At 54.7% G+C, this 17,948-nt stretch overlaps 1 protein-coding gene across 2 annotated transcripts in view; it reads right to left on the reverse strand.

Annotated features, from left to right (window-relative positions):
- The window catches only part of CAMK2A (calcium/calmodulin dependent protein kinase II alpha), a 56,735-nt gene extending 38,787 nt beyond the window's left edge, over window positions 1-17,948 (reverse strand). The window contains exons 1-2 of one of the 2 annotated variants that reach the window (XM_045079564.1): window positions 17,709-17,948; window positions 3,045-3,139 (exon numbers count right to left, since the gene is read on the reverse strand). In XM_045079564.1, the coding sequence (XP_044935499.1) occupies window positions 3,045-3,139; window positions 17,709-17,770 (157 nt within the window). In that variant the 5' untranslated portion in view covers window positions 17,771-17,948. The remainder of the gene's footprint in view (window positions 1-3,044; window positions 3,140-17,708) is intronic. The other variant, XM_045079565.1, reaches the window with a different exon arrangement.

Consider the following 17,948-nt stretch of genomic DNA (forward strand, 5'->3'; position numbering starts at 1 on the left):
AAGATGAGAAGGATCTGTCTTTGGATCCTTAGAGCATGAACCTGAAGCTGAGAGGCAGCATGAATGAGCTCGTGCCACGCTTCTCGCCCAGTGTCCTGGGACTGGGTGCCCGGGAGCCAAGGAGGTGATCTCTCAGCGCTCAAGTGGCCAATGGTTACTATGGAGGTCTCTGTACCCCTGCCAGTCACTCCTGGCTGCACCAGCCACATCCATGTGCCCAGCATCCCCTAAAATATTAATGAGTTTCTTCTCTGCACTGGCTAAGGCTGTGGCTGGGAAGCCTACGGAGCCCCCTGACAGGGGGTTATCATTGAGCGAGCGAGCTATGGTCGCTGCGGACGGGGTTTTTTCATTGTAGGAGCTTGGGCCTCACCTACTGACTCCAGCCCTCCAGGATGGAACTAAGGCAGCCACTTTTTTTGAAGGCTCCTGAGGGGATCTGGCAGGGCCTGAGACAGGCAAAATTTTCACTTTCCATTCCATGTCCTTAAGACTTCTTGAAATTGTTTACACTACAAGCATTTTATCTAAAAGGGTATTTTTAAAATACGTATGAAAAAATAATCTCCTGGGTTGGGGAGCCACTCAACAGAACAAGAGGCTGACTGGGGTGGGGAAGGGGAAGCCGCAGCTCCCTGGGGTGAAGGGAGGGACGGACACTCCGGGTGGGCCGGGCCCCCCTGCAGAGAGCTGCCAAAGTCCCCAGGGGCGACAGCAGGGGAAGCTTAGGGTATGTTGCCAAATCTTCAGCATCAAACTTCTCCCCTCCCCAGGCACCATAAGTGGCAAACAAAGGAACCTGCTAGAAGCAGCTCTATTCCTCCTCTCCCGCTGGGGAGAGAAGCCTTGCAGTTGGCAGACTTCTCTGAGATGGTTCCCCTGAGAACCTCCCCTCTCGCACCCTCCACACTCAGCTAGGCCTGGGCTGCCTTCCTGTAAGGATATCAAAGTCCCAACAAATGGCCAAAGACAGGGGACTTGCTGATTTCCCCTTGGCGCTGCCCAGAGTCCCCACTGCCCAAGGAATGCTTAGTCACCTTCCAGAAAAGGGACAGTGCCCCTTCCACTGCCTCCCATACACATCTGTCTCTTCCTGTCAGAGCGTGTGTGTGTGTGTGTGTGTGTGTGTGTGTGTGTGTGTGAGAGAGAGAGAGAGAGAGAGAGAGAGACTGAGAACCAGGAGGCAGGGAGAGGTGTCGCTCTGAGAATACTGTGAAGTGGCTTAAGAGGTCCAGTGCCCAGGGAGGACCTTGAACCCTGACCCTCCCTCATTTTGTAGTAACATCAACCAGTCGCCCCAAGCCATGGCACTAATCTTGCCCCCACCCCGCCCCCGCCCTGTATCTCAGGGATTGGGACATCTCCTTTGATCACAAGAGACCCAAAGCACACAAAGGGCGCCAGATTGCCACTCACACCACAGGAAGCCAGGCAGGTCCCAGCATCTGGACGTGAGGCCACGCTCCCACAGCCGCCCTACACACCCTGGCTCCCTGCCCCTGGCTCCAGCTCCAGACTTTCCACCGGTATCGTCCGTCCACACCAGCTTCCATGCCGAATGTGTGCCATCTCGGCCCCCGACCCTCAGAGAACCACCCTCCACACATCCAGCCTCTTCTCCCCACAGGACACTGGCTGCCCACGGGGGAATTCAGTAACTAGGAGAAAGTGCTGGGCTCCCAGCAGCACTGAGCCAGAGAGATGAAAGACGGCAATGCGCGGTCCAACATGGGGCCTGCTGGGAGGCCTGCGGGGGGCCGTGTGAACATCCTGTACCAGACTCTGTGAACCTTACACCTGCTGGGCACCAGCCACCACACAGATGCATTATGCCAGATCAACACCTGGCCATGACGCCAGCTCCTCGCATGACGTCTCCCGCGCTGCACCTGTACCCGCCGCACCCGGCAGGACACCCTCCACCTCCAAGGGTCCCCAAGGCAGCTTAGACACCATTCAGAGAAGGCACTAGAGTTTTGAAGATAACTTTCTCCAACACACTGACCGTGGATGTTACCATTACTGCTCTAACCACACGCTAAGGGCAAGAAGCCAGGCTCCTGGGCAGGCTTTCCAAGTTCCAATATCCACATGGACCACCAATGTAACTTGCTAAAATGCAGATCCTGATTTCTTAAGCCTGGAAACAAGAATGTTCATTTCTAGCAATCTCCTGGTAATGCTGACACTGCTGGTCTAGGACCACTTCCAAACCAGAATTACCTGGGGATTTTTTTTTTTTTTTTTCAAATCCTGGTCACACCCCATATGGATGAAGTCACAACCCCTTGGTGGGGAGGAAAGCATCAAGAGTTCTTAAAGCTCTCTAGGGGTTCCAGGGTGAGGACAGGTTGGGAGCCCCTGTTCTAGGGACTAGTTAGGGATGAGAGGGTGGACCAGTGTGGTTGAAGCAGGATGCCCCTAGAGTTCACTGGATACCGGGAGAGCACTAGGATGTGCTGGCTGCTGTCCTAGGTACTGGGTATAGCAGGGAATGAGAGCCGTCCCCACCCACTGGAGCTTATAGCCAAGATGCATGTTAAGTAAGGGACCAAGCCAGCAAATGGGACTGGGGGAAAGCCATAAAGAAGGTAAACAGTAATAACCGATATAAGATGGGGGAGACGGCCTCAGATGTAGGGGTCTGGGAATTCTCTCAAAGGGTGTGACATTGAGTTGAAACCTGAATGTTGAAAGAGGGTCAGCATTGTAAGGAGCCAGATAAGGGAATGGTGGGTGCACAGGTCTGGAGATGAGAAAAGAAGCAAGTGGCAGAAGGGCAGGGAAAGGAAGTCCCGCCTGGCACCTTAGCCTTCACCCTGGGTAGGAGGCAGAGAGCCTGGCCTGTCGGAGAGGCTGTGTCCTCTTGTCTAGATCTCATGAGGAAGGAAAATGGAGGGGTCTGTTCTCATAATACCCACAGGAAGAAGAATCTCCCTCTGCAGCATCACCCAGGGGGTCACACCCAGGTCCTGCTTTTAACCCAAAGCATGGAGGGGAGAAGAGCCCCAGAGGGGCAAGCAAGGCATGGATCTGCCACCTACCTCTGGCCGAGAGCTTCTTGGTGTTGATGATCTTAGCAGCATACTCCTGGCCAGCCAGCACCTTCACGCACCTGCGCACCACTGAGAACGCTCCCCTAGGAGGACAGAGAAGGTGAAGGAGGGAAGGAAGGGCCCAAGGCATGCTTCGTTAGGACATGCCAAGGTTCACGCACCTGTACCTCGTTGGCTAAGGAGACCCCCTGCAGGGCTGCTCAGCTCACAGGGGTGAGTAGCCTGACTCAGGGACAGGGCAGGGCTGGCGACCCAGGAGAACGCCCGCCTGCAGGTTATGAGACCTTAGCCTTGTGAAGGATGAGCCTTCCAGAAGTGTAAGAACTTGGGTCCACCAGGTTGTAAAACATTAGAATCATGTAGGGTCAGAATCACAGAATCTTACCTCCGAAAGATTTTAGTTTTCAGGCTTTTGAGTAGGGAACACATCAACATGACTCAAAGTTCAAAAGATAAAAAAAATGTAGGTAGTAAGAAGGCTCCCTCCCACCCCTGTACAGCAGTCTCCGAGGTCCCGACTCCAGGGACAGCCAGTGTTCCATTCCTTGAGCATCTTTTCGCAAATACTCTCCACCACATAAAGGGCTTTGGACCCCGCATGCTGTTCTGCATCCTTCTTTTTTCAGGAAATATTTCAGAGACACTCCTTCCATACTGGAACATACAGAGCTCCTCATTATTTCATCAAATGGCTGTCCTATAATTCATCTAGCCAGTCCTCTACCAATGGGCAATTAGGTTAGTTCAATCCATAGTTCCATGCATATTACAAACATCCCTACAATGACTAACCTTCTACATGTGCCTTAGAATTATGTTTCCCACATGTGCAGGTGTCTGTGGACCCACTTCGAGAACTGGTATTACTTGGTCAAAGGGTAGGTGTTATTAGTGATTGTCGTAGATGATAGGAGATTATCCATTTTAGAGATCATAACGACTTACTTTCCCCGGTCTGCAAGGGGACCATTTTCCTCCACCCTTGTCCCAGTGTGTTATCAAACTTTCTTATCTTTGCTAGTGAGACAGGTGGGAAACAGCCGCTGGGTTTGATTTGTAATCCTCATATCACCAGCGGTAGGGAAACACTTAGAGCGAGGGCTGTGTCTGTGCTTTGCATGGGGACACTGATTATGTGGAAGGTGGCCCGTTTCCCAAATTGTTCAATATTTTGATAAAAGCCTGCAGTCTGGATATTTATGTGAAATTTCCCAATTTTTAAATACTGGCCCCTTATTCTAAAAAAAAAAAAAAAATGTAAACATAGTATCTGGAAAAACAAACCTAGTGTAAGGAGGGTCAGGTGGTGCATCTAGGAACGACCTCATCCCCCCTACCATGAAGGTCATCTAGTGCAATTCTGTCGTGTTACAGAGGAGGCCCCTAAATAGCCAGACCGTGATGGTTGTCACCGCCATTAGTTCCCTAACCACAGACTAATGGCAAGAAGCAGGTCTATAGGCAGGTTTCCTCAATTTTAATGTGTATATGAGTCACCAAGGTGTCTTATTAAAATGCAGGTGCTGATTCCTGACGTCAGCAGTGGAGCTGAAGACTCTGAGCCCTAGCGTAGCTCGGTCAAGATGGCTCATATAGTTAGCGGTAGGGCCAGGTCTAGAACTCGGGTATTTGCATACACACTGGCCCCTACCCCCCGCCACCATCCCCACCTCCCCCGCCCCCCTCCGCCCAAGGGAGCCTGCCACTCCCAGCTTCCTGATCTGGCCACCCTTCATCACATCCTCCAGACTTTGATGCCCTATCCTCCGCACAAGGGCGTGTCCAAGCCCAGGAAGCCTGCCATCTCGGCACACACCCTGGGCATAGCGTCTCTGGTTTCATGTCTGAGCCTCATGAATGGAGTGAATGGAAAACTGGAGAGGGATAAGGAAGAAAGAGCCAGCAGATGAGCATGAGACCAGGAAATGTGACCTTGTAAGAAAGCACTGGAAAGCACCAAACTATGCACTTACACTAGAATTCCTCAGCAAGTGGTTCGTCTCATGTAACAGTGGACCCTCCCTGGGGTGGGGGGGTGCGCCCTTGCTGTCCTTCCCCACAATCCCCTGCTCCTCCCACCCCAGGACAGCAGCAAGATCTGAGTTTCCTTCTCTGGGAAGCCTCCAAGTTAAGGACGCCCTCATCTGTGTTCCCAGAGCGCTCCGCCCCTCCCCATCTAGCCCAAGTTCACAGTTGCTCTGTTGTTTGTCCTGTTTGTCCCTCCCACCTGATGGTAAATTCCTGACAGACAGGACTGTAACTTTCTTTCCCACGTCCCCTGCCCTAGTATCCCGTGTCTTCTACACACGGGGCCTCCATAAATGTTACTTTGCAGAAATAAGAAGTGGATTGAATTCACAGTGAGAGAGACTGACCGAGGCAGGGGAATGGACATTATGTCAGGGTGTTAGGAACAGGAACAGGCATGGGAAGAAGGTAGGGCACGACTGGTCTCTCAAAGGTGCCCACCCTACCCAGACAGGGGGATGGACCCAAAGACCTTCAGGTCCCTGCCCAGCTGGAGATCACAATCCCCAAAGGCCCCAGGTGAGAATGTTAAAAGTGGCCTCATCCGGGAAAGGTTGGAGAGCTCCAGGGAGAGCAGGGGCACAGGCAGAGAACTCCTGAGTGCAGGGGCTGGGTCCTGCCTCACTCACCAGCATCTAGCTGGTGTTTGGTCCAGAGCTTTCAAATAATGTGGGCTGGAGGGATGGAGGGGAGGAGTAGGGGGAGGAAGGCAAGGAAGGCAGGATGGATAGAATTTCTCCACTAAAGAAACAAATTCTAAGTGAAAAGTACAAAACGAAATGAAAAATTCTGTTCCAAGCAAAGACCTTAGACCCATGCTTATCAAACTGGCTGCTTTGAAATCCCCTGGGGATATTTTAAAAACACATATACCAAGGCCCTATCCAGACTTAACCAAACCAGAGCTTCTAGGTGGGGGCACAAGGAATCTGTATTTTCATTTAACATTTGGTCCAGGGGATTGTCTCCTGCTTGCCCTCTGGGGGTGTCCTGCTAGAGGCTCTGACGCCGGCACTGATGGGGACTGTCACATACAACTCTCTGCAGGGGAGCTTGGCAGCCCCATGAACCTAGGCTCTGCCCTAGGAGCTGAGGACCTAAGAGCTGCATCTGTAAGACAAGAGAAGGTACATTTGCTAAACTTCCTTCTCAGAACACAGTGCCAAGCTTTTGTGTAAATCCCAGCTTCTAACTAGGGGTCCTTTTTTTTTTTTTTTTTTAAGATTTTATTTATTTTCTTGAGAGAGAGCAAGAGAGAGAGAGAGCACAGAGGAAGAGGGAGAAGCAGACTCTGCTAAGTAGGGAGCCTGGCGTGGGATTTGATCCCAGGACCCCAAGATCATGACCTGAGCTGAAGGCAGCTGCTTAACCAACGGAGCCACCCAGGCGCCCCTAACTGGGCGTCCTAACTAGGTTCTAGTTAGGGGAACTGACATGGGGAGGGCAGCCACAGGGCCCGTGTACCCACAGAAGGACATCCTGTGCCTCTGAGAATAGGTATGTGCATTTTTTTCTGGGGCAAGGATGCATAGCTTTTAGCAGCTGTTCAGAGGGAGGAGCTTATCAAAACCAGTTCAGAGCTACTGATGCAGAGGGTACCAGCCTCTCACACACCCAGACGGTATCTTCCTTTTAAATGCACGTGCACCACTAAGCTCCTTCTAGACCATAGCAGAACTGTGGAGGTGACATTAGGATCCCCATTTAACAGATGGGGAAACTGAGGCCTCGAGTGAACAGGCATATTCCTAGTGCATCTGTGAAGAGGATCCAGGTCACCTGCACTTACTCTTCTGACTCCACCAAAGGCAGGAAATTGTGACCCTCTAGAGCAGGGGCTCTGGGCTCACAAAGCTGTGAGCCCAGACTTATCCTCAACAGGATATTGAACTAGGCACTTCACCCCGACCTATGCAGCCTCGGGTCTCCATCTACCCTGCTCACCACGGTGCTGGGGGGCCAAGAGACAAGGGGCAGAGGAGAATCTGCAGCAGAAATGAGACTAACCTCCTCTCTGGTATCTTTTGCTTTAAAAAGGCCTATTTCTGCATTCCCGTCCTGCATGAGCAAGTGGCCACAGCCCAGCAGCCTTGACAAACAACAAAAAAGCCAGCCCAGTCCTCCCACGGCCCTGAGGCCCTGAGGCCCTGAGCGGAGCAGGTGGGCAGCAGGGGGCGGGGCAGGAACTTGGAAAGGGCGCAGGGCAGGGAGGGGAGGAGGCCAAGGTGGGGAGCTCAGGGTGGAAGGCTGGGACCGGGGGTCCTGAGAGGAAGGGACGAGGCCTGCGTGTGAGAACCCAGTGTGAGCGTCCACAGATGGTCCCAGGAGGGTCCGTGAAGGTGTTCCTGGGTGACAAGGGGTCCAGGGGGCCTGTCTGCCCACAGCTGTGGGCGGCCAGCCTGGGCAATGCCCTGTGTGTGAGATTCCATGGGGCTCTGGGTGTGACAAAGTGCACGTGTCTCACCCTGGGTATGAAATATACATCCACATCAGCAAGCACAGAACGTGGGCCGGGAAGCATGTGTGTGTGAGACAGACAGACACAGGAGGGACAGGATCTCAGCTCTCAGCCCCGCTGGGAGGTCCTGGACAGGGGCCTGCCCCAACACGGGCCTCACTTTCTTTCATCTGCCACATGGGGGTTTGGGTGGGAATGAGCCCTTTCCATCTGTAATATTCTCTACCAGAATATCCTGTGACGGTGAAAATATTCCGTGTTGTCCAATGTGACAGCCGCTAGCTTCATATGGTTATAGAGAACTTGAAAGCTGGCTAGTAGGAATGAAGAACTGAATTGTTAATTTTATTTCATTTGAGCAGATGTATGTGGCTAGTGACTACCATGTTGAAGAGGGAAGTTCTATGGGGATAAGAACAGGGATTCCTGAGCCGGGCCAACCAGAGTTCAAATCACGGGGTAGCCACTTACCTGCAAGCTACTTAACCTCCGAAAGTCTGTTTCCTCCCCTGCAAAATGTACATGAGAACAGTACTGGTCCTGTGCAGTTGTTCCAAGGATTCAGTGAGATACAATAAGGTATGTGATGGGTTTAGCACAGCCCCTGGAGTCTAGTAAATGCCCGAGAAACGCCTTTTATAGGCATCATTATCTACGAAGTGATGAGAACAGCTGGCATCATCAGAAACAAAATGGACCTTGTTTGCCAAGCTCGGGGAAGAGGAAATCCAGGAGAGGAGGTTGCGGAGGCCACGGTGAGGAGGGAAAGGGGCTGCAACCCAGGGTAGAGCACCCTGCCCCATGGGTGTGGATACAAGCAGGCAGGGAGGCCCCGCCCTGCCCTCCAACAGACAGATGGAGAGGGCGCTCTGAGAGTGGGTCCAGCAAGGCTAAGAACATAGGGAATGTGCTAATGGGCCGTGAAAAGCAAGATTCACACTGGGAAATTGCTTTCTGGCTGCCTGGCAGGCTCAGTGTCCTGGGAGTTGCTGGCTGTCAGCCCACAGGGGGCTCACCACTCTTGCTGGCCTAAAACAGCCCAAAGTGCTGACGTGGAAGCCAGGTGAGCCTGGGAACAATCGACAGGGAGTTGAAAGAGCTGGGTCCTCACCCAGCGTGGCTACCAGCTTGTTTACCCTCTGGGCCTCAGTTTCCCCATTTGCAAGATAGGGATGAGGACCCTCAGCCACACTTCTTCCTGGGACATTTGTGAGAAGTCTCTCCTACACAGGGTTGGGAAGAGGTTCCTACTACCCAAGACTGCTTCCTGCCAATTTCCTCTAAAGTAAATGTCCCCACCTTTACTCTGAGCTGCCCAGAGCCCAGCGCAGGCCCCTGGGTCTCAGCAGGCAGAAGACTGTTTATGGGGGCCTTTTGGAGATAACTCCCCTCCACACCGGACCCTTGAATTGTCAGGGGTCCTGATAATTACTGGGTCTTCTCTTCATTGGCTGCTTCCTCAAACGCACACATGTCTCCCTTATTCTGGAAAAATCATCATCCTGCTCCCCCAAAGTTTTTAAATTAAAAACCACGAACCTTTCTCTCGACCCAACAGCTTGGGCCACTTCCTTCCTCCTTCTTTGCTGCCAAACTTCCAGAACAAGTGTCCGACATCCGCTGCCTCCTCTTTCCACCTCCCACACTTCATGAACCCACCACAATCTGGTGCCCACCCCCGGGCTCCCTGGAAGGAAGCTGTGCCAGGCCCGCCCACCCAATGCCCCCCCAAGCCCCTGCAGCCCCAATGGACCTGATCCACTTTGCCTGCCCCACACCAGGCGACATCTGGCCTCACTGACCTCAGGCTTGGAGGCCCAGCTTCCCTTTCATTTCTAGGTGGCTGCACTCTCTCTGGCACCCCGCCTCTTCTCCCCCAAGATCACTACCCTCTGTTCTCTCTCCTCTGCCCTCTTATCACTTCCTTCCATCTCCTCCACCTGGGCTTTAGCTGGGAATCCCTGGGGAGGCCCTGGGTGGTCATGAACACCCTTATATTGTCAATAAAATGGTTCTGTGTCTGTGCATTATTCTGTTCATCAACTTCACAAAGCTTTCTGTGATCCCACCACCCGTGCAAATGGCACAAGCCACGGACTGCCATACAAAATTGAAACCTGCGTCTCTACAACCCCTCCTCTTTCCAGAATTCCAGTCCAGAGTTTCTAGCCACTCATCATCTTGTCTGGATGCTACGTGACAGGCAGCTCATAACCAAAATCTGATCTCCCGAGGAAAGTCTCCCCACTCTCAGTTAAGACACCTAAGCATTCTCCCTCTCTGAGATGAGCTGGGGTGATTCCAGAAACTTCCCAGTTAAATGCAGGCAGACCTGTTATCTATGAGAGGATTAGTATCCTGAACCCCTTGGTGGTCAGTAGCTCACAGCCCAGGTTAGCTGATCTGATCACTCAGCAGAGAGCAAGGCCTAGGGGTGTGGAAGCCAGAGTAGATGGAGGCAAAATGTTGGGGGAAGGGACAGAGCTGGGGCCGGCCACCAGAGCAGCTCCACCAAGGGGCCAGGATGTGGGCCACATGTGGCTGCAAGAGGAGCTGCCGTGACCAGTGATATCTTCCCATTGAGGTCCACCCTTTCCCCATTTCACAGATGAGGAAACTGAGGCCAAGGCCTTGAACCCAGGACTCCCAACTCATCGTCCATTGCTCTCTCCAATACCCCTCCTCTCAGATCAGAGGGGCCCCTCACCTGGGGTCTGTGGGCTTTAGGGCAGAGGGATCTGCGGGAATGATACACACATTCTGTTGGTTGTCATGAGTGTGCATTTTTCTAGGAAAAGTGCCTGTGGGTCAGATGAGATTCTCTGAGGAGTCCTAGATTTCCTGAAAAGTTAAAAAGCTGGGATTAGGTTTGCTGAGAAACAGAAGGGATACTCTGTTTCCAAAACACCTACCTTTGAGAGCTTTAAGCAAATCCCTTCACCTTTCTGGGCCTCAGTTTGCCTATTTGTGAAATCAGCTGTGGGTCAATTCTAAACCCACTCTCCCTTAGTTATTTCTTTTCAAGCGGTGATGCCCTTTTAAAATAACAAACAAAACACAGCTATTCAGGTCCCCAAATGGCAAACAGATCAGAGGAGAGAGGGCCTGTGGGGGCTGGAGACCCCATTTGTTTGGTTTTTCTCTCTCTCCTCCCCAGCTCACCATAGCAGCTCTGCCCAGAACTCCACAAAAGACAGCATTTTACAGCCAGAAAATTCTAGGACCTTATTACTGAAGCCACACGTCTCCCTCCTCCCATCCCAGGCTGCAGCCACCCACGGCCAGGCTCCAGAAGATGCGGCAGGGACTCGGTGTCTTTGAGCTGTCCCCTACCCCACAGACCTACCCCATGCCAACCCAGCAGAAGTCTCGTGGGGGACACAGAAGGCCTGGGAACCGGAAGATTCTGTTTGCTGAGGGGAACATTGAACCAACAGAAGTCCCAACATATTTCTTGTTTTGGCTGTGCATGGGTTTTCTTGAATGGGTTACAAAAAGGGAACTTGAAAAATATTCTCAGACCTTGGAGATAGGACCAGAGCAGACAGAGCAGGGGGCGATGCGGAAGGTCTGCTTTCTTCCCAGGCTACATGAACCTGCACACCCTGAAGGCTTCCAGAGGTTCAGAGAGAGAGGCTCCAAGGGCTAAGGGGGCCAAGCGCCAGACTGGAAAGAGGTTGGAGTGCCCTACTTTTGTATGTCTTTGGCTTGTGTGACTTTGCGCAGGACCCTGGCCCTCTCTGGGCCTGAGTTCTCGATCCGAAGGACAAAGGAGCACTCCCCATTCCGAGTGAACCTGAGGATATTCTGGCCCCTAAACCATCTCCCACTGCATGCTTGTGCCATCTCACCAGCGAAGGCAGGAGGAAGATGGAGGCAAGGGGTGGGGAGGGCTGTGAGTGTGTGCCTGTCTGGGGCCACAGTGTTCCCTGCCTCCTGAGGCCGTGTCCATCTGGGGGCCTGGAGTTGGGGCGTGGTGGTGGGAGACGAGCGGGTCTCATAATTCAGAAGTCCTGCCTATGCTGAGCTGAGCTCCACCTCTGTGTTCCTCTCCACTTTGGCTCTGTACAGGAGAGGACACCAGCTGAGAGGGGACGGGAGGGGAGAGGGGGAAGGAGAGGAGAGGAGAGGACATGCTCCCTCAAGCCCTCTCAGAGGGGTCCTTTCTTCCTGCTCAAGTCCTCCGGCTCCTCAGCTTTCCCTCCCTTGGCTTGGCTTCCAGAACTGCCCCACCCTGCCAGGCTCCCTCTTTAAGATCATCTAGGAAAGGCTTTTACAATTTTCTCTGGGCCCTAAGCACCCAAAAGTCGGGGGCAGACTGAGCAGGCCTAAGAAGAGCAGAATCCCCAACCTCCCTGGGGCTAAATAACACACCTCAGAGCCTTTGCCTGTGCTGTTCCCACTTTGAAGCACACTCTTCCATCTTCTTCCTTCTGACTAACTCTGATTCAACCTCCAGCTCCCCAGTGTCACCTCCTCGGGGGAGCTTTCCCTGATACCTTCCCCATCCCAACTAGCTGTGGTCTGTGCATCTCATAGCTCTGTGTTTGTGCTCGTAGTCCTTACCTAGTTGCATTTAAGTAATAACTTCTGGGGGCGCCTGGGTGACCTAGTCGGTTAAGCATCCGACCCTTCCTCCCAGCTCATGCCCACTTTCCACTAGGCTGTGAGCCTCAAGGGGCAGGGACCGCATAAGCCTTGCCTATGGGACATCCTGGGCTCGGCTCAGGGCTGTGCTCAGGAAACACTTGTTGCATGGATCCAAGAGGCACAGACATGTTCCTCCTTTTATGTGATCCCCAAAGCCCTCTACTTTCTCCAGCACAGACATCTTGGGAGCAGTAATATCCTGGAAAGCCTGGGCTAGGCCTCAGCTGGTGGGGACCTACTCTGGGGTCTGCGCTGGCCTGGCCTGGGGCGGGGAAGGGGCAGGCTTCCTACTGTGCCCCAGAGAAGCTCCAAAGAGAAAGCAATACAGGCAGCCTGCGTGCAGAAGAAGGTGGACTCTGGCACAGGGAGAGGCGTACAAATGGGGGAGGGCAGGGTTGGGGAGCAGGTCCTGTGCTGGTCCCACCCTGAGGGACACTCAGAAGCCCAGTCAGCATCATCTTGCTCTCCCTGCGCTGGGAGGGACACTCGTGCCGGACTCTCTGTCGGAACCCGCGCATGCGCAACAAGGAGGCAGGCTTTGGGCTCCGAGGCTCGCCTTCCCCACACAGGGAAGGCCGGGGTCCCAGACTGCAGGGGTGCTGGCAGCGGTGTCACTGTGTGCTTGTGTGGGGAGGCGGGCGGGCAGGAGGGAGGCTCGGTGGAGTGTCAGTGTGTCTCGGGCTGTGTGGGGGCGGCTGTGTGGGGGCGGAGGGCTGCGGCACGCACCAGAACATGTGCGTGCGTGCCTGCCTCTCGGGTGGCTTGGAGGGGGAGGAAGGAAAGTCTGTCCCCTTCCCTGGTCCTGCACCCTCCACCTTGAGGACCTCCCTGCCCCTCACCCCTAACCCAGCATCCCATCCTTGGTCTTCGGTCCCTGCACAGGATCTGGTCCCCTACTTTGACTTTAGCATAGCCTCTTCCTATGGCCTGGGGCTATTTCTCTCTGGGTGTTGGTTCCACCATCTAGGCTATAAATAGACAGTGTATGGGTCCTCCCAGTTTGATGTTCTGGGAGTCGGAAATTTCCCAAGTGTGCCTTCCACAGAGGGAAGCTAAAGAGGGTAGCACCTCTACTGGGGCATTTCAGCATCTGCAGAGTTATTCTGATCCCATTTCACAGATGGTAAAGCTGGGGTTCACAAAGGACAGGGGATCCACACGGGGTGGTCCAGTAACTCCGAGGCAGAGTCATGACTGGAAAATAAGCCTCAGCTCAGAATTCTCTTGCCCAGAAGCGGCGGCCCCTCTGCCCTAACAGTGTTCCTTGGACGCAACAGCAAGAGGGGTCCCTCTCATGAACTGCCCCCCCAAATGCCGGACGCTTGCACACTGGGCCTCCCCCTCCTCAAGCTTCAGCTGTTCCTCTGTCTGACGGTGCAGAAGCCCTCTGCCTTCCTCAGAGATAATGGATGGAGAGCTGCCTCACTGGCCCCAGAGCTCTGTGAATGTGAGAGGCTATTAGAAGCAAAATGAAAGCACACCCCCATCTTTGGGGGTTCTCTCTCCCCAGCATTACCCTACAGAGCCTCCTGATAGCTCAGCCAGGGAAGGAGGGGTTGCTTGGTGGATGTTAGAGCTTGTCTCCCGTGAGGCAACCACAGCATCCGGGTTCCTGGTACCTCAGTGTGGGAAGCAGCCTCTGGGCCCCAGGTCCCCCCGCCCAGGCCCAGTTCCTGACACACACCATTCGGGTAAAAGGGGCAGAAAGCTCCAGAACCAGCTCTTGCCCGTCCCTCTGCCCACCTGGCTTGCCCCTCCCCCAGCCCAACACTGCCCTCCAGTCGATTTCATATCCCAGTTTCTAGAGAAGAGCAGGCTGCCCTCTATCTGGTCTCCCTCCCTCGCTCTCCTTCTCTCAAGTAAAACCTCCTTCTGGACCACTCCATGATTACACAGGCTGCAGAGCAATTCTCTGCCTCCCTCACCTCTCCTGGAAGTGGGATCCAAAGCCCAGAGAATGTCAAAGGCTGGAGGAGGCATCCTCCTTCTCTGCCTCCTAGAACCAGATCCCTTCCTCCCACATCCTGGGTTCTGCCCGGAGCTCTGGCTCGGCTGCCCAGACCCACTCTGACCACGAAGCTGCCATTACCACAGCTGGCTTCCCAACAAGCTCTGGTGCTCCTATGGGCTTTTATTTCTTGTATCTTCTGGGAGGAAGAAGGGTGGGGGTCAGGGAGGAGTGAGTGAACCAGTCTCTGGATTCCACCTTAACCTTCTAGGGGACCTGGAATCAAGATCCTACTTATGTGCACCCTATGCAGAGTGGGACCTTTGTCCAGGAGCACCGAGGGGCCTCAGAAGCCACTGCCGAGGGCCCTTGGGACTCAGGATCACTCCCCACCCAGCTGGCTGCCCATCAGGTGGGAAAGCAGCAGCTATTCTTACATCCATAGCCAGCCCTGCCTTGGACTCCTAGAAGGCCTGCAGTCACAAGCCAGGGCTCACTGAGTGGGATGCCACGAAGCCCTCCAGACACGTGCCCTCCTCTCCAGCCAGGCAGCTCCTCTCCAGCCAGGCAGCTCAGGGCCCTGCAGAAGGACCTCCAGTGCCTTCCCTGCTCCCTTGCAGGACTGTGCCAGCTGCCTTGGCAAGTCGCCCTGCCAGTGATCTGAAGTGGGCTCCTGGAATGGGGACTCAGCTTCTGGGGGCTGACCACAGGGTCCAGGCCGCCGGGGATTGTGGGTCCACAGTGGAAGGCTGGGCCCTGCAGACATCTTCTTGGCTTCTCCCCACAGAAGGGGAGCTGGGTCAGGCCCTTCCCCCAAGCTGGGCCAAGTCCAGACAAAAGGTAAACCTGTGGCAGTCCCCAGCCTTGGGCTTCAGCCTGCCTCGCCTTGGACAACAGTGATCCCGACAGTAGTCCCTGCTGAAGGCCCACTGTGTGTCAGGCTTGTCATTAGGTCTTCACGCGTGCCATCTTACTGCATCCTCACAGCAAATGCTTTTATCTCCAGAATACAGGGGGAAAAGAGTGCGTCATGTGGCCAGTGTCACAGAGCTATGGGTGATGAGCTCCAGGGCCTGGGTCATGGTCTGGGCACTGCCCCTACCTGCCCCACTGGGTGCCTGGCTTGCAGACCACAAGTCCCAGCTGCTCCCTGAGGTACCCTGGCTTTTTTAACCCCTGCATCAGAGGCGGGAAGCCTCACTCCCTCCCATTACAAGCATCCTTCAGCCCAGGCCCATCCCCAGTCTTCCTAAGGTCCTGCAAGCTCCTGACATTGTCCGCAACATTTTGTAGATCTGTGTGTTTCTCCGGAGAATGTAGACTTGGGCTTTCATCAGATTCCTGGAGGAATACGCGACCTAAAAAAGGTTAGGAGCCCTTATGGTTCCGAAAGGAAGAGGTCTGAAATCAATCCATCACGGACTAGCCGTACCTGCCACCCTCGCTTTGCCTGCCATGGCTACACCAGGACTCCCTGTCCTCTGGAATTCTGCCCCTGCCCCGGTCCTGGCAGGCAGTGGGGTCGAGAAGACTCGCAAAGGCTCTCTGCACCAAGTCGCCCCCTCTCCCCTCCACCAAGCATCCGGTCTTCATGATATCCATCTCCTCTTGGGGCAAAACATCACTTTATTTTCACTTGAAGGGCCTGAGTCACATCTCAACTCCATTTCCCTGTACTATGTGACGCAGCCCTCCCAGCACCGAGCCTCGGTCATTCCCTGAAAGGCAGCTCCCAGCTAATGGGGGAACCCTGGCGTTCCGGGAGGGGGGAGCACGGGAACCCCGCCAGGCAGGGGCTCTGCGCCCTACAGCAGACAATATCAGACCTCCAGAGAATCTCGTGCCTACAGCCCGCCCCTGCCCCCAGCACAGAAACACACTCAGAAGCACAGTGAGTCTGCAGGCAAGAATGACTACATGCCTGCACGTGGGTGTGTACCTGTACAAGGGACCTGGTATGTACCTGGGAGTGCCAGGATAGCCTGGTATGTGAGTGTGAGAGTGTGTGTGTGTGTGGTGTGTGTGTGTGTGTGCAGGCAGCCTACTTGTACACAGCCACAGGCCCACCTCCCACACATATGCAGACACCAGCATGAGCTCACACATGCCTTCAACACCCACACTCCCACCCGAGCCTTTGGCCCAGGCCTCACACACACGCATATAAACCTTCCCATGTGTATGCCCCCCCATCCCCACACAAATGTGCATGTCCGGACCTCCAAGGGATACCACTCTGCCCAAGTCCCATACACACATCCTTACACAGACACATATTTGCACAGACCCAGGCCTCAAACACGTCTCCGGCTGACGTGCACGCAGCTCTGACCTGCCACACGTGTGCACACACAGTGACGCACGTTCATGCCCGCACCCCCGTGCGAACCGGTCCACGGTACCCCATGGGCCCCTTGCACGCTGTCACAGTTGCAGGCCCTCCACATGTGGTTCATGCCAGCACCTCCTGCCGGTGCACCCGTGTGAACATTTGCATACACTCTTGGAGCACATACGTGTACCCCAGAGTCAGTCCTTATACAGCACACATCAAAAGACACACTGGTATGTGCCCTTCTGGACTGCACACTGGCGCAGATTTGCTCCCGGCGCCCCTTTCCCCAGCGCTCCTGCTGCCCTGGCCAAGACCACCCCGGGCAGGGGAGCTGCTTTGCCCAAGGGGCGAAGTCTGCTTCCAAGCTGTACCCTTCCCCTGAGCCATCCCTGGGGCCTCCCTGGACCGATCTGGGAGAGTCCAGGATGCTTTTCTGACACTCCACGACCCCAAGAGGCTCTCCTCTCCCCCATCCTCACACCTTTCTCTCCACACCAGTCATCAGGGGGCATAAAATGAGCTCTGGGGCCGGACAACACTGCCAAGGAACCGGAGCTGGTATACCACTTAGCCCCTGAAATGGTAGTGCTCCCCCCAACTTGCCCGAGTGCCCCTCCCTGCCTCTCCACACCCCGGGAGCCCCACAGGCCCTTAGTTATTCACCCCTGCTATACTGATGCCCTCCCTCTAAGAGGAGCTGGGAGGAGGGAGGGAAGGAGGGAGGGAGGGGATGTGTTTTCACAGAGAAGTTGGCCACTCTGCACAGTTGCTGGTGGTGCCTGAAGTCAGGAGGGTCTACCTGGGAGATGGCGAACTCTCTCCCATCAGAGGTGTCCAAGTTGAGGCCAGATGAACACCTCCCGAGAAAGTCAGCAGGGGGTTCTGGCCCCGGATTTAGCTGCCTGGGAAGATCCTTTTTTAACCCTGAGTGTCTAGAAATCTGTGTGTGCCCAGTAGTGTGCACTCGGGTGCGTGTGTCTGTGTGTGTATGCTTGTGTGCGTGCGTGCATACTGGCGTGCACCACTAGCCCTTCACCCCTACACACACACTCAGCTGGTTGGCCTTGGCACCTCTTTGCACCCGTGAACATGCCTACACCCAGCTCTGGGCAAATGTCCCCTCAAACATGCAGACTTCCTCCCTGTGCGTGCACAGGAAGCATGCAGGTGCACACTCCCGGCCCGTGACGCTGACCCCCTGCACCCTCCAGAACTCTCTGAGGTGCAACTCACTTTCCCAGTTCCTCGAAGAGCTGGTACTCTTCCGTGAAGCGGGTGCAGGTGATGGTGGCCATCCTGGCGCTGGGTGGGCAGGCGAGGCTTGGGGCTGGAGGACCAGGACTGGGGCTCTGCTGCTCTGCTCCTGGAACTAAGGGCCACTCGCCTGCCTGTGCTGCCGAGTGAGAGCCGAGAACCAGCTTGACTGACGAGCCCCGGGCTTCTGAGCAGGGCACTGTGGCTGCTCACAGCCTC

This window comes from Mustela putorius, unplaced genomic scaffold, assembly GCF_011764305.1.
Source record: "Mustela putorius furo isolate JIRA1106 unplaced genomic scaffold, ASM1176430v1.1 tig00000407_pilon_pilon_pilon, whole genome shotgun sequence".
NCBI lineage: Eukaryota > Metazoa > Chordata > Mammalia > Carnivora > Mustelidae > Mustela > Mustela putorius.